The 19,205-nt window shown below is 38.1% G+C and overlaps 1 protein-coding gene across 7 annotated transcripts in view; it reads right to left on the minus strand.

Moving 5' to 3' along the window:
* Positions 1 to 19,205, minus strand: part of Herc4 (HECT and RLD domain containing E3 ubiquitin protein ligase 4) — a 71,293-nt gene that overhangs the window by 43,063 nt on the left and 9,025 nt on the right. For 5 of the 7 annotated variants that reach the window (XR_007591448.1, XM_050141021.1, XM_050141014.1 and 2 more), the window contains 4 exons: positions 10,001 to 10,160; positions 6,358 to 6,434; positions 2,981 to 3,202; positions 1,580 to 1,671 (listed from right to left, as the gene is read on the minus strand). Coding sequence is in view for 6 of the 7 variants with exons in the window: in XM_050141021.1 (XP_049996978.1) it covers positions 1,580 to 1,671; positions 2,981 to 3,202; positions 6,358 to 6,434; positions 10,001 to 10,160 (551 nt within the window). In the remaining variant the exon portion in view is untranslated. Of the gene's footprint in view, positions 1 to 1,579; positions 1,672 to 2,980; positions 3,203 to 6,357; positions 6,435 to 10,000; positions 10,161 to 19,205 lie in introns of those variants that run through there. The other 2 variants (XM_050141031.1, XM_050141047.1) reach the window with 2 other exon arrangements.

A 19,205-nucleotide genomic window follows, 5' to 3' on the forward strand; every position in this document is an offset into this window, starting at 1 on the left:
TTTGAGTTTCTTTTCCTCCTTTTGTGATCTTATGCAAACCAGTACATACTCTGCACCTGAGCTCTATCTCCCAATCCAATCCAATTTCAATACCATTTTTATGTTTGAATGTTTTACCTGGATGTGAGTGCAGTGCCCCAGAGGTCAGATGGGGTCATCTGATCCCCTGAAATTGAATTACAAATGGTTGTGAGCTGTCATGTGGGTGACAGCAATCAAACCAAATTTTGTGAATCTGAACCCATTGATCTACATAAGTTCTTAGCCCCGTCAGGGGCTACAGAGTGAGACTCTTTATTTAAAAAAAAAAAGGGGGGGGGTAATGTCTTTTATCAGTTATACAAGACAGTATTAGTGAAGTCAGGCAGTGGTGGCACACATCTTTTAATCCCATCACACAGGAGGCAGAGGCAGGCTTATCTCTGTGAATTTGAGGCCTGCCTGGTCTACAGATCAAGTTCCAAGACAGCCATACCTACAGAGAGACAGCTTTTGATTTCTAAACTTTCTGCCAGTCTCCCTCTATCCCGCATTACCCCACTCAGTTGAAGGGTACTTGGGATAGAACCCAGAACCTCCTGTTGTCAGACAAGGAGCATCCCTAGCCCTTCTGAAACATCAACTTTTAATCTGACCAAAGAACAATTTCCCAGAATCTTTATGTTAATTGAATAAACACAATACATTTTTCCAGTAAAGATTAGCTGCACTCTGTTTTGTTTTTGTATTGTTCAAGATCTCATGTAGGTCCCTACATAACTTTTTACTGGGCTACACCCATTGTCTGAATATGTTCATTTCCATTTGACATCTAGTCACCACAGAAATACCCCAGAAAATGAAACATAAATGTTAAAGCAACTGATAAAGACTGTTCTGAAAACAAGCTGTAATTACTAGCACAGTACTCAGCCTACAGATAACAGAAATTCACTGCTTCTTTACTTGTTATAAAATATTTATAAACCAAATGGAAGCTTAATGCAAATTAGGCAGAATAACAGAGTACAAATGGGACTGACACATAGCACACACTGTAAGCCTGATGAACTAAATTCATTTTCATTCATAATTTTTATAATCCCAGCTACTCAGAAGGCTAACATGATTAAAAACCCAAGGTCAGCCTAAGCAATTTAGCAAGCTCCTATCTCAACATTAAAAAGGGCTGGAGATGTGGCTCAGTGGTAGAGAAGTGACCTAGTACACCCAAGGTCTTGAGTTTTAATTTCTGTTATCAACACCACAGACAAACACCCTTCCAAAAAGTGCTAGGCATGTAATGAATGCCTGTAACCCCAGCACACGGGACACCCAGAAAGGGGAGTGTCTACAGTTTAAGGTGAGTTTGGGCTACATCATCATTTAAACACTGCTGCAATCGCATGTGACAGTGTATCAAAACGCACAGTTCCTAACCCTAAACATTAAGACATGTTACTTTCAAAAATAATTTAGGTCTTTTTAAAGATAAAGTTTCTGAAACACAAAAACTGCTCGTTTAATGGAAATATCACAAAGCATTCACCAATTATGAAAAAATTACTGTGAATAATAAAAAGTTTTATAAATACAATACCTTGGTTAATGCAGCAGTATGATCTTCTCCGCAACAAATATAAACTATTTTCTGAGATCTTAGTGACTTTAGTAAATTAGGAACATACCTATCTGAAAATTCCAATAAAAGATGTTAATGATATTTTTAAACTAAAATTCTTCTAAAATGTGCTTCCAATACAGATTTCCAAACGCAGTAGACATAATACTAATTCTTACTATCACTTCAAGGCTTTGTAAAAGACTATAAAATTGGGTTTCCAGGACTCTACTCCTATGATAAACAATTCAAAGATGAGCATTAAATCACCCTTATGCCAATGTGCACAAGGCTGAGCAATTCAGTTTAGTGTTTCAGATTTTTTACATGTGCATCATTATTTATTCTGTAATGGCTAAGCTCAAAGACCCTACTCAATAGCCTACCATATTTTCTGCTTTTTTGTGGAAAAACATATACACAGCATAATATGAACATATTTTTATGCAGAATAAAAATCATCTAATTCTATAAGAAAATTATCTGCTCATCATTTACCAGTCGTTACTAGGTAAAAACTCACTTTGGCCCCCTCAGTCATTCAAAGTATGTTGAATTTTAAAAACTATGGACTTGTGTGCCATTAGTATTCAAAATACTGGCAGATAAAATATTGTAACTTTAAAAATTGACATTTTTTTAATAAAAATGTTTATTTTCAACACTATCATCAGTGTAAAAAGTTCAATCAAAAGTTAATGTAATAACCCAGATCACATAAATCTAATTTAAAACACATCAATTGAATATATCATATTACTTTCCTAGAGCAAATTTATTTTCAGTATCAGGCCAAGCCATTGCATGCATGTTCTACCAGGAAGCGATATATGCAGCTTCTTCACTAATTTATTTTATAGCTTCTTTCCATTAATGGTGGCCAATACTGGAACAACATTGGCTACCAATTAAAAGCAGTATTTGGAAACTGTCTTGACCCCCCAGTAACAAAGATTTAGAAGCATAAACTTCTTTTCTTCCAGTGTTGAGGATTAAAACCATAGGCTCCTGTGTGGTAGGCAGCACTCTAGCATGTTATACCCTCAGTCCAAACAATCTAAAAATTTTTCCTTGTTTTGGTGGAGGAAAGGTGCTAGGGGTTGAACCCAGGAGCCTTGTGCATACTAGGCAAGAGCTTTTCCACTGAGCTCTATCTCCAGGCCTCAAAAAACTTTCCAACTTATTATATGCTAATTTTTTGCCTTCCCATGATCTTCACAAAACATTACCACATTAAAACTTTAAATTAATATCCTCAATTCCACCTCTACTTGTCCTGGGAAGATCTGGGCATACGTATCTCCAATACTCTTAAAAAGCACTCATTCATCTCAGAAAATTATCTTTTAAAACATATACTTGAACATAATGAGAACCTACCATTTTCATCATTAAGACCTAGCTGACCAAATTTGTTACGTCCCCATCCAAAGATAGCCCCAGAAAGGGTGAGTACAAAACTATGGGCTCCTCCTGCTGCAACTTGCATGAATGGAATTCCAAGTAAAGACTTAATGAGCTGTGGTGAAGTCTGCTTTTTATAGTCAATGCCTAGACCCAGTTGGCCATATTTATTCTGTCCCCAACAGAAAACTTCACTTGCTGTAAGACAAAAATCGTAAAATTATTTTACACACACATAATTTGCATAATTTAATATACTAATACTCTTTGAGACATCCTCTCATTAGATGAAAATACACACTTATTAGCAATGAAGTTTGTTTCTTTCTATGAAAACATACTACTACCTAAAAGACATCCTTATCAGGATGCTTTTAAGTCTGAGAAAAACACTGGTAAATAGTAATACAAATTAAAGATGCGTGCCGTTCACTAAGGATACTCTACAACAAATGACTGTCCCTCTCTAACACTCCTCATCTTTCTCTCTTACTCTCTAACTTCTTCCCAAGTACTCTTCTAATCTCAAGGCTTCAGTTATCAACATATACAAACTGAAACAGAAAGAAACACCTTGTAACATACTGCTTTTCTGACACCCATACATGGATGTTTCAAAACCACTTCTAATTCAATATGCCTAAAACGAGTGATGTCTCCTACCTACCTATTTCCACTTCCCATCCTTTTCTCTTCCCAGTGCTGCCCTCTATCAGAGGCATATACACATCCAGGGATGTCATGACTCTTCTCAGACATCACCAAATCTAAATCTACCAAGTATTACCAAGTCACATAAAGTTCTCTCTCTAATAATAGGATTTCTTTTAGCATTCGTCCTGATTCCTTTTATCATTTTTCTCTGTTTGCCTCCTTCTTAATTTATTTAACTTTATTTCATGTGCATTAGTGTGAAGGTGTCAGATTCCCTGGAAGTGGAGTTACAGACAGTTGTGAGCTGCCATGTGGGCTGGGAATTGAACCCAGGTCCTCTGGAAGAGCAGTCAGTGCTCTTAACCACTGAGCCATCTCTCTAGCCCATGCCTGTTACTTTTGATTCATCTGTCAGACTATTTCGCAACTTCAGATATTTTTTACTAAAACAACTAACAATAATCTAGTAAGCATAATAATGAGTAAATTTAAAAGATTATACTACAAAATAGTACACATTTAAAACTAAGCTTCTAGGCTGGGGAAACGGCTCAGCTGGGAAAGTGGAAAGAGCTCAACAGGCTCCCAGAACCCATGTGGGAAGAGGGGAAGCCAGGTATAGTAGCGTGCTCTTGCAATCTCTAGCACTGGGAAGAGGAGCCAGTAATGTCTCTCAGGTTCACTGACTAGTCAGCTTGTCCTAACTCATTTAGTAAGCTCCAAAGTAGTGACAGCCTGTCTCAAAAAGGAAAAAAAAAAAGAAAGAAAGAAAAAAGAAAAAGAAAGGGTTTATGTCACCAGAGGACCAACTCCCAAAGGCTGTCCTTTGGATCCAAATCTGTGTACACATAGCTAAAAAAATAAAAGTTGGTGTCTCTTTAACCTTTGTTCAAGGACAGCCTGAGCTACGGAGTCAAGACTCTGCCTCAAAAACAAATAAAACAAACAAACAAAAAAGCCCAAGAAAACAAAAGCAAAAAGGATAGACTTGAGGGGAGAAGTCTGGAGCTTCCCACTGCACTCAGGATGAACATTCCTCACTCACTGCACTCCAGCCACACTTATACTCCTTTGCACGCATGTGTTGATTTCACCACCCTCATCACCTTCTAACTTTTTGTTCAGCTCACTTCTAGTCTTCATTCTTGGATACCCCAGATTAAATCTCATCCTCATTAAATGTTCTATAAACTGTAAACTTTTTCTCTACAGACCTTTCACAGTATATAATTATGTTGTAATTTGTGTGATCCTACGAGGTCCAGGAATGCAGCTATCACTTACTGTATACTGTATACTCATCTGTATAGTTCATACAAAATGCTCAGAAGGCTTGCTGCATGACTATGATACTACCTAAAGCTATATAATGCAAAAAATAAAAACCAGCTTCAGATGGCAAACTTTTTGTTGTTGTTTTGTTTCTTTTTTCTGAGACGATTTTTGTGTAACTCTGGCTGTCCTTGTTTACTGAGTTAAAACCTAGTATTTTGTTTACAGTAGACCCCATCAGGCAGTTATAGAGGCACCAGAACTTATTTTCTGGCATAGTCTAAGCTGGCTTGGAACTTGCAGAAATCTTGCTTCAGCTTCCCAAGTGCTGGACTTTATAGGTATGTATCACCATGCTGAGCTGAATTTATCATTGCATTTTTTTTAATTTATTTATTATGTATACAATATTCTGTCTGTGTGTGTATGCCTGCTGGCCAGAAGAGGGCACCAGACCTCATTACAGATGGTTGTGAGCCATCATGTGGTTGCTGGGAATAGAACTCAGGACCTTTGGAAGAGCAGGCAATGCTCTTAACCACTGAGCCATCTCTCCAGCCCTGCATTTTTTAATTCATGTGTTCGACTGTGTGTGTTGGAGCTGGAGTTACAGAGCTGCCTTATATGGGTGCTGGGAACTGAGCTCAGGGCCTCTGGAAGAGTCACTTCTCCTGTTCAAGGTTTATCTTTTTAAGTGGTAACACAAAAACCATGGGTGATTCTCAATTATTTTCCAATCATTAGTTGGCATATGAAGAAATTAAACCAGAAAGAATGTAAACAAAACTAATACGATACTTATCCTCCTCTGTGCTTAATTCCTAAAAAGCTTAGATATAAAATTTAATGAGATGGGGGAGAGCAAGTTTCCTCTGCTATGAACTAATGGCTTTTAAAAATTTAGTAACTAAGACATATAACTCAGTTTTGGGCCTATATAGTAAACAAAAAATAATGAACACACAAAAAAAATCAAATACCTAGTGAAAAACATAATAAAGATGTATAAGGTATTCGCAGATAAATGAAAATACTAGTGCCAGGCAGTAATGGCACACTCTTTTAATCCCAGCACTTTCTGAGTTGGAAGCCAGCCTACATAGTCTACATAGTGAGTTCAAAAATATCAAGAGCTACACAGTGAGAACCAAAAACTAGTAAGAAAAACTTGAAGAGAGAATTACATGGAGTATCATGTTCATGAGTTAAAACCTTATCACTGTTAAAGATTATTCTGAAACTGATTTATAGACAACAATCTCAACAAATATTTCAGCAGTTCTGTGTATGTAAAAACTTAGCTGATTTAAAACACATACAGAAAACAATCCAAACGCAGTACAAATCCTATAACAGGAGAAAGTTAGAGGTCTTTTTGTTCAAAGCACCAAGCAATAACTTTTAGAAAGAAAAGGCCAAATGCTTACCTTTAGAAAGTGCAAGTGAGTGATAGTAACCACATGCAACCTGTACTATTTGGATATCCGAAAGACTTTTAATATTTCTAGAAAAGAGCAGAATCAGTTAGTTCCCTGTGAGTAACAAGTGGATCTTCTATGCTACTTATGTGCCATACACTGGCCACTTATTATGCGCAAGATTATCTTTCCAGGGTGCGCCATCTTTTTCAGTCAGGCTAATTATCAAAACTTCAAGTTAAAATCAGTAATCAGAATGTTAAATATATATATTTTTTTAAAAAGTAAAAGATGGGCTGAGAAAACACCTTAAAAGACAAAATAAGGAGGTTGGGAATTTAGTGCAGTGGTAAAACAAGACCGAGGTCCTGGGATTTGGTCCTCAGCTAGGGGAGGTGGGGGCAAAAACAAAACAAACCAAAATGACAGAATAAAAGCCAAGTGCACCATGTTTACAGATAAACACCCTTTAGGATGCTCTTATTCAAGTGTTTTCCTCCATTATCCAGTACTTTTCTTAATTTTTACAGTGCGAAACTTGGCAGTTTATTTGGAAGACCAATTATTCTAAAACTAGTGCTCTCCTAACTCAGACCTGTGGACCCCATTCTCTCCCCCTAGCCTGCCCTTCTCAATCTGCACTCACAGCAGTGGCATCTGTGTTAACTAAAGAAATTTAGTTCATTCACATTTATTATAATCAAAATGTATCTTTTTTTTTGCTATCTTGTATTCTGTCTTCAAGCTCCTAAATTTACCTAACTACAATGTACTGTGCTTCCCCTTCACCTGACCAATCTTCTACTAGTTTTCTGAATGAATACTTTCAAGAAAAGGGGAAAGAAGAAGGAATTTTTCTTATTTGCCTTTTTCTGACAATGCCGTCTGACCTGATTCTGCCCTCTGCGTGTGTATGTATATACATACACACACATATTTCTTAACCACAGAACCTTAGAGTTGTGTTTCAAACCAGCAGGTTACAATGTAACTTCAGCTTTTAAAATCATTACAAAATACCATAGCAAATTAAATGCAAAAAGCTAGAAACAAAAATACATGGATGTGTATAATTATGCTGAAGTTAGTATTAACTCTTACTGCTTATGGGTACCACCTACATAGCACACTGATCTTTTCACCATATTAAATTACTCTGGAGAATGGGGATGTTCTAGCGGGAACTCACCAAGGCCAGCTGGCCTGAGTCTGAAAAGGCATGGGATAAAACTGAACTTGCTGAACATAGTGGACAATGAGGACTACTGAGACCTCAAGAACAATGGCAATGGGTTTTTGATCCTACTGCGCGTACTGGCTTTGGGGGAGCCTAGGCAGTTTGGATGCTCACCTTACTAGACCTGGATGGAGGTGGGTGGTCCTTGGACTTCCCACAGGTCAGGGAACCCTGATTGCTCTTTGGGCTGATGAGGGAGGGGGACTTGATCGGGGAAGGGGGACTTGACTGGGGGAGGGGGAGGGAAATGGGAGGCGGTGGCGGGGAGGAGGCAGAAATCGTTAATAAATTTAAAAAAAAAAATAAATAAATCAAAAAAATTACTCTGGAGAAAAAAACCTATTCCAGTTACTAATTTACAAGATCAAGTAGAACACTTCATAATACTTCATTTTCATAGAGCCCTGTTTTTCTGTCTTCATACTGTTATCACTACTACATATTTACTTAATATCTGTCTCCTGTACCAAACAATATACTCTGTAAAGGTAGAATACAGCTTATACTCATGAGACTCCCAAGCCTAACAGCGCTGGGCAAACACCAGTTAACTGAACACACCATTTTTAAAGGTCTATAGAGTGAGTTTGAAGCCAGCTAGAGGTATATAGTGAGATGCTGTAAAACTAAACAAACAAAACCACCACCTTAAATGACAACCCACTAAATTCTCCAGTTAAAAATGAGCAACTAAAGCTAGAGATTATTACAAACTCTCTACCAACAAACTCCATGACCTAGAAGAAACAGACCAATTCCTGAACAAAAACACTTAAAAACTGAACCATGAAGGAAATACAAAACTCAAAGATCAGCAAGGAGTAAGATAGAATCAGTACTAATGTGTCCACTAAAGAAAGTAAAAGACCGATGATGGCTTCTCTGCTGAGGCAAACATCTAAAGAACTGATACTGACTCTCATATTACTTTGAAACATTCAAGAGAAATGAATTCACCTACTCTGATACTAGTAACAAATAAGGGCATATCATAAAAGACTAGAGGCTGAAGAAATAGGTATAAAAGGAGTATATTTCTACATAATAAAGATGATACAAAAAATGCACAACTAGGGGACTGGAGAGGTGACTGATTAAAAGCACTTGCTGCCCTTGCAAAAGATGCATATTTGGTTTTTCCAGCACCCACATGTCAGCTCACAACCATCTGTTGCTCTCGTTCAGTGGTTCTCGACCTATGGACCACGACTCCTTTGCAGGTTGAGTGGCACTTTCACAGGGGGTGATTATCAGATATCCTGATTTACATTATGATTCTTAACAGTAGCAAAATTACAGTTATGAGGTAGCAACAGAAATCATTTTATGACTGGGGGTCACCACAGCATGAGCAACTAACTGTATTATAGGGTTGCAGCAGTAGGAAGGTTGAGAACCACTGCTCTAGTTCCACAAGATCTGATGCCTTCTTCTGCCTCTCTGGGCACTCACATGGTGCATACACATATATACATGCAGACAAAACACTCATACACATAAAAAAAGAAAATCTTAAACAGCAACAAAAAACCCAAGAAGTTAACATAGAGGATAAAAGCTAAATGCTCCCTCCAAGATTTAAAACAAGAACTAGGAATAGTGGTGCATAACTTAAGTCCCAGTATTGGTGGGGAGAGGGGTCCATTTCTAATGGAATTCTACACTGACTTAAACAGACAAAAATCAATTAAGCCTTAAAATAAAAAAGGTCAGAGAAACATGTAATCAATAGGTATTTTTTGGTTGTTTTTGAGACAGGGTCTCCCTATAAAGCCCTGGCTGTCTTGGAACATCATATATAGACCAGGCTGGTCTTGAACTCACAGAGACCTATCTGTCTGCCTCTACTTCTGAGTAGTGGGATTAAAGGCATGCACCACCACCCAGTAACTAATCAATATTTAATAAATATTTCAATAGCTAGGACAGTTGACAGAATACAAGCAGCAGCTTAAATCAGCCTATCCCAGTCTAGAAGAAAACAATTGCTACTTCTTTTTTTTCTTTTTTCCAAGAAAGGTTTTCTATGTATAACCTTGGCTACTCTGGAACTTACTCTGTAGAAGACAGGCTGGCCTCCAACTCACAGAGATCCACCTGTCTCTGACTCCAAGAGCTAGGATTAAAGACATGTGCCACCATACCTGGCATTCTACTTTTTTTCTTTAAAAACAAAAATTGTATCCATTATGAAGACAACATCAGTTATATAAAAAACAGCCAACCAAATACCTCAACCCCAATCAATAACAAGAGCCAACTTAGTAAATTCTAAGAAGATTCCAAGGGGAAAAATAATGAGGCAACAATACTTACATACTCACAGTAAGCAGAGTGCTCACCATAAGCAAAATGACTTAGATAAACAAATTTATTATAAAAGATTAAGGACCTCTTTGTGGTCACCTTTGTTACCTGGGTACTCTGATACATTCCTCTGATCCTAGGAGGCCAAGTTGTCCATCAGAGTCGAGACCCCAAGCATACACCTGGCCCTTGTCATTAAGTGCTAATGTGTGAGCTTCTCCACATGAAACAGCTACGATATTTTGGGCATCCAGGGCAACAACCTGCTCTAACAGAACAGAAGTCAAGAAGAGAAACATTACATTCTAGTTGAACTTGAAATGAGAATAAACATATTCGATTCTCATCGTCTATCAAAAGATGCTTAAATATAAAATACAATCAGTTGTGATGAAAAACTGACAAATATGGGTGGTGGTGGTACATGCCTTTAATCCCAGCACTCGTGAGGCAGAAACAGGTGGATCTTTGTGAGTTAGAGGCCAGCCTGGTCTACAAGAGCTACTTCCAGGACAGGCTCTAAAGCCATAGAAAAAGAAACCCTGCCTCGAAAAACCAAAAATAAATAAATAAATAAAATGAGTGAAATTGACAAATATGTTCCACATACAATTCTCACTGTGACAATACCACTAGGGATAATAAGTGACCTGAACATCATTGAGAAATTTAGGGCTCATCAAGTTGATCTCAGAAGTACTCTATTAAAAAACACCACTGAAAAAGGTAATAATAATATTAAATTATTAAAAAACAATAATAACCCCTGGGCTATTGGAATTTTAGCCGGTAATTCAGATTAACTTTATCATACAGACACTACAGTGTAGTGTTCTTGGGTTTTTGGGTTTTGTTTTTCAAGACAGGATTTCTCTGTGTAACAGCCCTGGCTGTCCTGGAACTTGTTTTATAGACCAGGCTGGCCACAAACTCAGAGATCTGCCTGCCTCTGCTTCCAGAGTGCTGAGATTAAAGGCATGCGCCACCACAACCCGACCAGCGTAGTATTCTTAATGAAATAATCTCAACTGGCAATTTATTTACAGATATTTTTGTTGTTGTTAGTTTTTTGAGACAGAATCTCATTATTGCAGCCCAGGGTGGTCTGAACTTGAGTTCTTATGCCTCTGCTGCCCAACTGCTGGGATTACAGGCATGCACCATCACTCCAGGCTCAGATTATTAAATATAAAATCTGTTGGGATACGCTGAACAGTGAGCTCAAAGGTATTATGCCCATTATAAACAGTACGTTTCAGTTTATAGATTTCCACTTTAGCATCAACAGCTATAAACCCCCTCACGTGTTTAAAATAAGTTCCCAAGTTTTATTTTTCTTAATATTTATTTATTTATTGTGTATACAATATTCTTTCTGCATGTATGCCTGAAGGCCACAAGAGGGCACCAGACCTCATTACAGATGGCTGTGAGCCACCATGTGGTTGCTGGGAATTGAACTCAGGACCTTTGCTCTTAACCGCTGAGCCATCTCATCTCTCCAGCCCCCTAAGTTCAAGTTTTAAATCAAAAGTAGCCAGCCAGCGACAGCTCAGTGGGTTAAGAGCACTTGCTGTTCTTACAGAGGACCTGGGCTCAATTCCCAGTATCCAAGCAGTAGCTTGCAAAACCTCCAGTTCCAGGGCATCTGAGGTCCGGTTCTGGTCCCTAAAGGCACCTGAATGCACATGGTGCACATGTAATCATTCAGGAAAAACACTGTTAGTGTTTTACCAGTAAGTTTTTAACATGCCACTTGAAATTAGCTTTATAAGCTTGCTACCATTATTACCTTCAACACAACAGAAGCCTCACGAGGAAAGTAATTAAAACTCCAGCAACTAGGGTTTCTTGGTGTACTAATTTGTAAATAATGCTATTGAATAATGAAACTGACCACATCAAGAAAACTGACATTCCTCCATGTAAAGTGATTGATATTGTACCTGGATTACGATCTTATATTTTTGGGGTGGGGGCAGAGGGGAGGCTAGTGCTGGATAACCTCCAGGAATCTGTACAACTCCACTGATACACTAAGTACTTACCTTAAAGTATCTTGAGTTGATGTATACTTGAGGCATGTAAACTTGGCCTTACTATGTAGATCAGGCCTGCAGCAATCTTCCTGCATCTGCCTCACATGTCCTAGGATTACAGTTGTGCACAACCATGCCAAGTGAGCTGATAATTCTTTAAGCTAGTGCCTAGTACACTGAAGTGTATAACACCAATTTCTCACTCTGCATTATTTTGTATATGTTTTAATAAAATCATATTGCAGAAACACACACACACAAAAACCAGGATATATCATGACATTTCTCTAAAAAAATTAAGAAAACTAGGAATCATTAACTTACACAAATAGTCCCATAAATCTTAATTACAATGGGAATTGAAATCTTTTTCAGTAACAGAAGCTCATAGGAAGTGGCACAAGCCTTAAATCCCAGCACTCAGGTGGCAGATGCAGGCAGATCTCTGTGAGTTCAAGGCTAGCCTGGTCTACAAAGCGAGTTCCAGAACAGTCAGGGCTACACAGAGCTTTGAAAAACTAGAGGGGGGGAGGGGGATAAACAGTCAGACAGAAAAATAAATAATAGCAGAGGCTCCCCAAGAAAGTCAACAGCACACTGAAGCAATTCTAATGGAAGTAGCAAAAGAAAGCAGAGTACAGGGCTGGAGAGATGGCTCAGAGGTTAAGAGCATTGCCTGCTCTTCCAAAGGTCCTGAGTTCAATTCCCAGCAACCACATGGTGGCTCACAACCATCTGTAATGAGGTCTGGTGCCCTCTTCTGGCCTGTAGGCATAGACACAAATAGAATATTGTATACATGATAAATAAATAAATATAAAAAAAAAAAAGAAAGCAGAGTACAGAAATGAGTTAAGATTCCTTAGTTCTCCAACTAGCCAACACTTAAATTGGATTCTGACGGCTATGAACTCAAAGGCATCAAAATCTAATGTGTAATATAAATATCCGATGTAAAATATTACACATTAGTATTAAAATATACACTGTTGCTCCCCAAGCACTTAAAATACAAAACTAAAGTTTGGGAAAAAGAGTAGAAATAAAGATTGTAATTAAAGGTTAAAATAAAGATAAGAAAAAGATGTCATGTGAGCAAGACCTTTACTTAGGTTTTGAAATACATTAGAAAGGATAATGATACTTAAGTCTTGAGCTTAGAAAAGCAAAAGAGGATCCATGTATCCATCAGGAAATTCAAAATACTAGAACAAAAGAAAGATAAATCAAAATTGAAAAGACTGATGGAGAAAACATTATTTATGCCTCTGACAAAGGAGCATCACTCATTCATTCTTTTTCTGGAGCTAGCTCTTGGAGATCAGGCTGACCTCGAACTCATGTTCTTGTGATGCTGGGCAGTGGTAGAAGTGTAGCTCCCAATTACATGTTCAAAAGTGTAAACAGAGACACACATGTACTTGTTAAACTATGATACCCAGCAGGTTATCTACATCAAATAGTTCTTCAACTTAGAAAATGTACTTTTCATGCTACTGGGGGGGAAAGTAACCAGTATCTCCCAGATCAAAGGGTACTAGGTGGACGAGTTGTTTTGGAGAAAATAAACAGACTAACCCACATCACAATCATTTCCTTTCTTGTTCTCCACAATCATTAAACTGTTCTAATTCCACACACACACCTTAACTTTCTCCCTACATATCCATTTATTGATCGATTGGCAAGATCTCTGCAGCTCTGGCTGGTCTCAAATCCAGACACCCTCCGGCTTCTGCTTCCCTGACTGCTGGGATTAAACGCTCTGATTTTCTTGACATGTACATTTCTCCTCTATTCAACTGCCAAAATAATAACTGTTTACATGCTAAGTAAAAATTATGCTCAGATTAGTGAAAAAAACAACTGCAAACACAGAAACGATAAAGACAAAAGTTTTTGGGGTTTTTTTTTTTTCATTTTACGGTCAGTTCATTGTTTACAGATCAGCTCATCATTTTCAGTTCAGTCATGTTTAAAAGCCTGTATAAATACTAATTTGAGTATTTATTTTTCAAAATATCGGGATACAATTAATCCTTATAATTACTCATTAAATAATTTTTAAAATCAATGGCTAAAGGTTTTCAAGATACCTCAATGTGAAGAAAGGGGCTTGCCACTAAGTCTGACTCAATTCTCTCCACAGGACCACAAAATGGGAGGTGTAAGTCACCTGCTGTAGGTTGTCTCTGATCCCTACATGTAGACTACGGCACATGTGTGCACTCATCTCCACCATATAGTTTTTTGTTTTCCTGTCCCGTGTCCTCTCTAACATCCAAAGATAAAATAATCCCATTCATTCTGTCTTGTTCCAATATAGCATACCTCCAAGGACCACAATGTTTTTGTTTTGTAATATTTTAGCATAGTTCCTTTTAAAAGTTACAACATGGCCTTTATTAAAGACTAAAGGAGGGGGTTGGAGAGATGGCTCTGGTTAAGAGCACTGCCTGCTCCTCCAACGGTCCTGAGTTCAATTCCCAGCTCACAATCATCTGTAATGAGATCTGGTGCCCTCTTCTGACCTGCAGGGATACATGCAGACAGAATACTGAGAACACTGTATGCATAATAAATAAATCTTTAATAAATAAATAAAGGCTAAAGAAGCGGGAAGTGGTGGCACATGCCTTTAATCTAGGAGGCAGAGGCAGGCAGATCTCTGTGAGTTTGAGGCCAGCCTGGTCTATAAGAGTTAGTTCCAGGACAGGCACCAATAACTAAAGAAAAACCCTGTCTCGAAAAATCAAAAAAAAAAAAAAACTGTTGAATAAATACCTATTTGGACTATCATGAAGAGATAGATCCTGACAGTTTAACAGGCTATCAGGTAAATCTGAAAAGGGTCTAATACCCAAACCCGAATTAGTCAGACCTAGCTATGAAAGCAAACATATGAGTGCTCAGCACGTGCCAGGCCACTGCTCTCTGCACAGTATGTGCTCTCACTCAATTAACCCCTCCCAAGAGCTCACATGACTGTCCTCATTTCACAGAACAGAACACTCAGACACACAAAGGGTAAGCAATACGCCCAAGACAATATAACTACAAGCAACAGACCAAGGCTGTATGTAAGTTCTTCAATGCCTGCTTTTTAAAAACTTTATTTTGCTGGGCATGGTGGCGCACTCCTAAATCCCAGCAATCCGGAGGCAGAGGCAGGTAGATCTTTATAAATTTGAGGCCAACCTGGTCTACATAAAGAGTTCCAGGACAGCCAGAGCTGTTACAGAGAAACCCTATCTCAAAAAACTAATATAGATACACATATATAGAGAAATAATACATTGTATCTTTTTGAACAATACAAACAATACAAAAGTGAAGCTTATCATTCATGCCCTTCATCAACCTACTTACGCTCTGCTTACCTCTGAACCTATAGTAACTGCTGTTATTGTTTCAATACATCTTTAAGTCAATATAAATGGATTTTTTTATTTACCCAACTTTCTCTACTACATTCTTTTATATCTTATTTTTTTCCTTAGTATATTAGATATCTTCTCATTCCAGTCCTCAACCACATAGCACTACATTACATTACAATGGTTGGACAAATTATAATTCTGCCATTTTCTAAAAGAAGCATTAAAACTTTTCTAATCTCCATAAAACACTGATGCAATACAAATGTAGCTATTATGTAGCAGCCCAGAAACTGACCTTTTCTCTGGGTTTGAGGCCAGGGCTGCAGAGATTCTGCCAATCAATCAGTCAATAGATTAGATAGATAGATAGATAGATAGATAGATAGATAGATAGATAGATAGATAGATAGATAGACAGACAGACAGACAGACAGACAGACAGACAGACAGACAGACAGACAGACAGGAGAAAGTTAAGGGGTATGTGTGTGGAGTTATAAAGCTCAGTGCTGCAATTTTTCAGCTATGTCATATACATTTTTAAAAACTGACCCTGAGTTATTACTCTTTTTATTGTAATTATGAAGGTGTGTTAAATTATTTCACTTATCTTATTTTCACTGTGTTGGGAGGGGGATGTGAATAAGTCAATGAACATGTCCACAAGTGTACCTGTGGAGAGACCAGAGGGATCACTGAGACTCCTAGGAGCTGGAATTACTCTGGAAGAGCAACAAATGCTCTTAGTCTCTGAGCTATCTCTCACGTCCTGTCCTCACATTCTTATTTTTCTCACCCAAAAAAAAAACAAACAGGGCTGAACAGTGGCACAAACCTGAAATCCCATCACTAGTTAATTCAAGGTCAGCTTAGGCCAAATAACAAGACCCAGTCTCAAACAATAAAAAAGCGGGTGAAGGCTGATTTTTAAGACTTTTAGGTAATACAGAAAGGATTCAACAATGCCTGACACATAATGATGGTTATTAGTTTTGAATACAGCATTGTATTTTTAAAATAATAGTTCATTAAGTTTCCATAATGTTTTTTTCTCTCCCTATATTATACTGCCATATCAACATCTAAATGAATGCTTTCTTCCTTATTTCTATTTGCAGGCTTACTCAACTGCTTACATGTGAACATATGTTCACACAGAGATAACCAATTAGCTTTTTTTTTAATATTTTTATGGTTTATTTAACTTTATTTTATGTGCATTGGTGTGAAGGTGTCAGATCCCCTGCAACTGGATCTTCAGACAGTTGTGAGCTGCCATGTGGGTGCTGGGAATTGAACTCGGGTCCTCTGGAAGAGCCTCTTAACCACTGAGCCATCTCTCCAGTCCTCACCAATTAGCTTTTTACAAGGCTACTCTGATAAGTGTAGAATGGGCTAGAGAGGTGGCTCAGTGGTTAAGAACATGTACTGCTCTTCCAAAGGACCTAAGTTCGAATTCCAGAACCTACACCAGTTGGCTCACAGCCACTTGTAATCACAGCTCCAGGGGTATCTGATAACTCTGGCCTCTACGGCACTTGCACTCGTGTGCACGTATCTACACACAGACAGCATAATTAAAAATAAAATAAAAAACTATTAACAGGGTAATTATAGTTTCATGAGGTTCATTACTGTTAGGAAGTAATGAATAGCAAATACCTGGATCAGAAAGTATGTATGCATATGGTAATTTCTAAGTACTTAGGATCAATTCTGGGCAGCAATCTGACCTCTGCACTCAGCATAACATGACAAGTCTTTCTGTTGTTGCTTTCCAGTTAGGGTTAGAGTTTCTCTGTGTAGCCCTGGCTGTCCTGGAACTCACTCTGTAGATAAAGCTGGCCTTGAACCCAAGAGATCCACCTGGTCCTCCCACACAAGTGTTTGGATTAAAGGCATGCACCACAACCACCAGGCTTGCATGACAGTCTTAAAAAGAAATAAAACCACAAATTTCTACTAATTATGTAAGCAAAGTAGCCAAATTCTCCTCTAGCTGTTTTGCACTGATTGCTCTTCCAGAAGCCCCAGGTTCAACTCCCAGCACCCACATGGCAGCTCACAATTGTCTGTAATTCCAGCTCCAGAGGACCAGACAGCCATGGCAAAACACCAATGCACATAAAGTAAAAATAAAAAACTTTTTTTAAAAAGAGAAAAAAAAGTGATATATCAAAGGAACTCTCACCCACTCCAACAACAGTTTATAATTACAATTATTTCAACTACTAGTAACCAGGAAAGAAGCAAGTCAAACAGTCATTAACTTGATAGGGATTGTTTGTTCCACAATAAGCAAATAAGCCTATTAACAAAATTCAAATGATCAAGATATCAGATGGTACATGACTATGGCAGTTTGAAAGAAAATGGTACCCAAAGGGAGTGGCACTATTGGGAGGTGTGGTCTTGGTTGGAGGAAGTGTGTCACTAGGGAGGTGGGCTTTGAGGCCTCATATATGCTCAGGCCACTTTCTGTTACCTACAAGTCAAGGTGCATGAACTCTCAGCTCCTTCTCCAGCACCATGTCTGCCTGCATGCTGCCTTGCTTCCTGCCATGATAACAATGGACTAAACCTCTGAACTTATGTAAGTGAGCCACCACAATTAAATGTTTTCCTTTATAAGAGTTGCCACGGTCATGGCGCCTCTTGATAGCAACAGAAACACCTAAGATACTGACAGACAATTTCATTTTATCATTTTATAAAAAATTCAACTTTAAGAAACAGATAAAGCTGGGCAGTGGTGGCACACACCTTTAGTCCCAGCACTTGGGAGGCAGAGGCAGGCGGATCTCTGAGTTTGAAGCCAGCCTGGGTTATAAAGCAAGTTCTAGGACAAGCTCCAAAGCTACACAGAGAAATCCTATCTGGTAAAAACAAAAAAAGAAGAGGAAGAGAGGAGAGAAAAGGGAAGAGGAGAGGGGGGGAGGGGAGGAGAGGAGAGGGGAAAGAAAGAAGAGGAGGGGAGGAGAGACAGGTAAAACTAGACCTGTAGCTCAAACCTGTAATCTGAGAATTTGGTAAACTGAGACAGGAGGGTAGCCATGAGTATCAGGCATCTCAAAACAAACAAAAAATAATAAAATAGAAAACAGATAAAGTAGACAGCCCTTTATGACCTTTAAATTTACAGGTTACTTTAAATTCATTAAGTACTTTTAACAGTTTCCAAAGATTGACTCCTAACCACAAAATAATAGCTATATTATTAATTACTTGATACAATGGAAAAATTTACAGCCTACCTAATACACCTAGAGAAAGCAAAACTGGAAATAAATACTTCATGCTTTTAGTCATGATTTTCTCCCCTTTGTTTTGATCCCTTACTGTCCACTGAATATTGTTATCACAGTCACAATAAAATTTACCTTGTCAGAATTATCTTTCTCCAAACAGAGTTAACAGCTCTAATCATACCACATCCCGTATTTCCAACCAACGACTCCACCAGGGATCATAGCTACAATTCACTTCCATCAAGTTAACAATGTCTGTCCATCTTCGGTCTGCCAAATCTCTCCTGATCTGCTCCTTCATTATTTTTAAGAACTACAACCACAGCTAAATTAGTTACTTTCCCAATTACCTCTCTTCAATTCTTCCTTAATAAAACCAGTATTTCCCATTAAAATCTTAGTGCCCACTAACCAAATTAAAATGAAAACATCTAAATATAATTTTATAGTTCAATCTGCTGTTGTAGAACATCTTACAAGTGCATATACTCACAAGAATGTCAGGAAATGAAAGTTCCAAAACACATTCATTTGACTAGCTTCTGAGTATAATGAACATATGAACAGATGAATGACTATATGAAATTTTATGTTCCCTACTCTCAAGACATTCCAGCTAAATGGATTACTACTCCCAATACCGCAT

The sequence above is a fragment of the Alexandromys fortis genome, unplaced genomic scaffold (assembly GCF_014885135.2).
Source record: "Alexandromys fortis isolate MF-2015 unplaced genomic scaffold, M_Fortis_MF-2015_v1.1 scaffold_9, whole genome shotgun sequence".
NCBI classification, from domain to species: domain Eukaryota; kingdom Metazoa; phylum Chordata; class Mammalia; order Rodentia; family Cricetidae; genus Alexandromys; species Alexandromys fortis.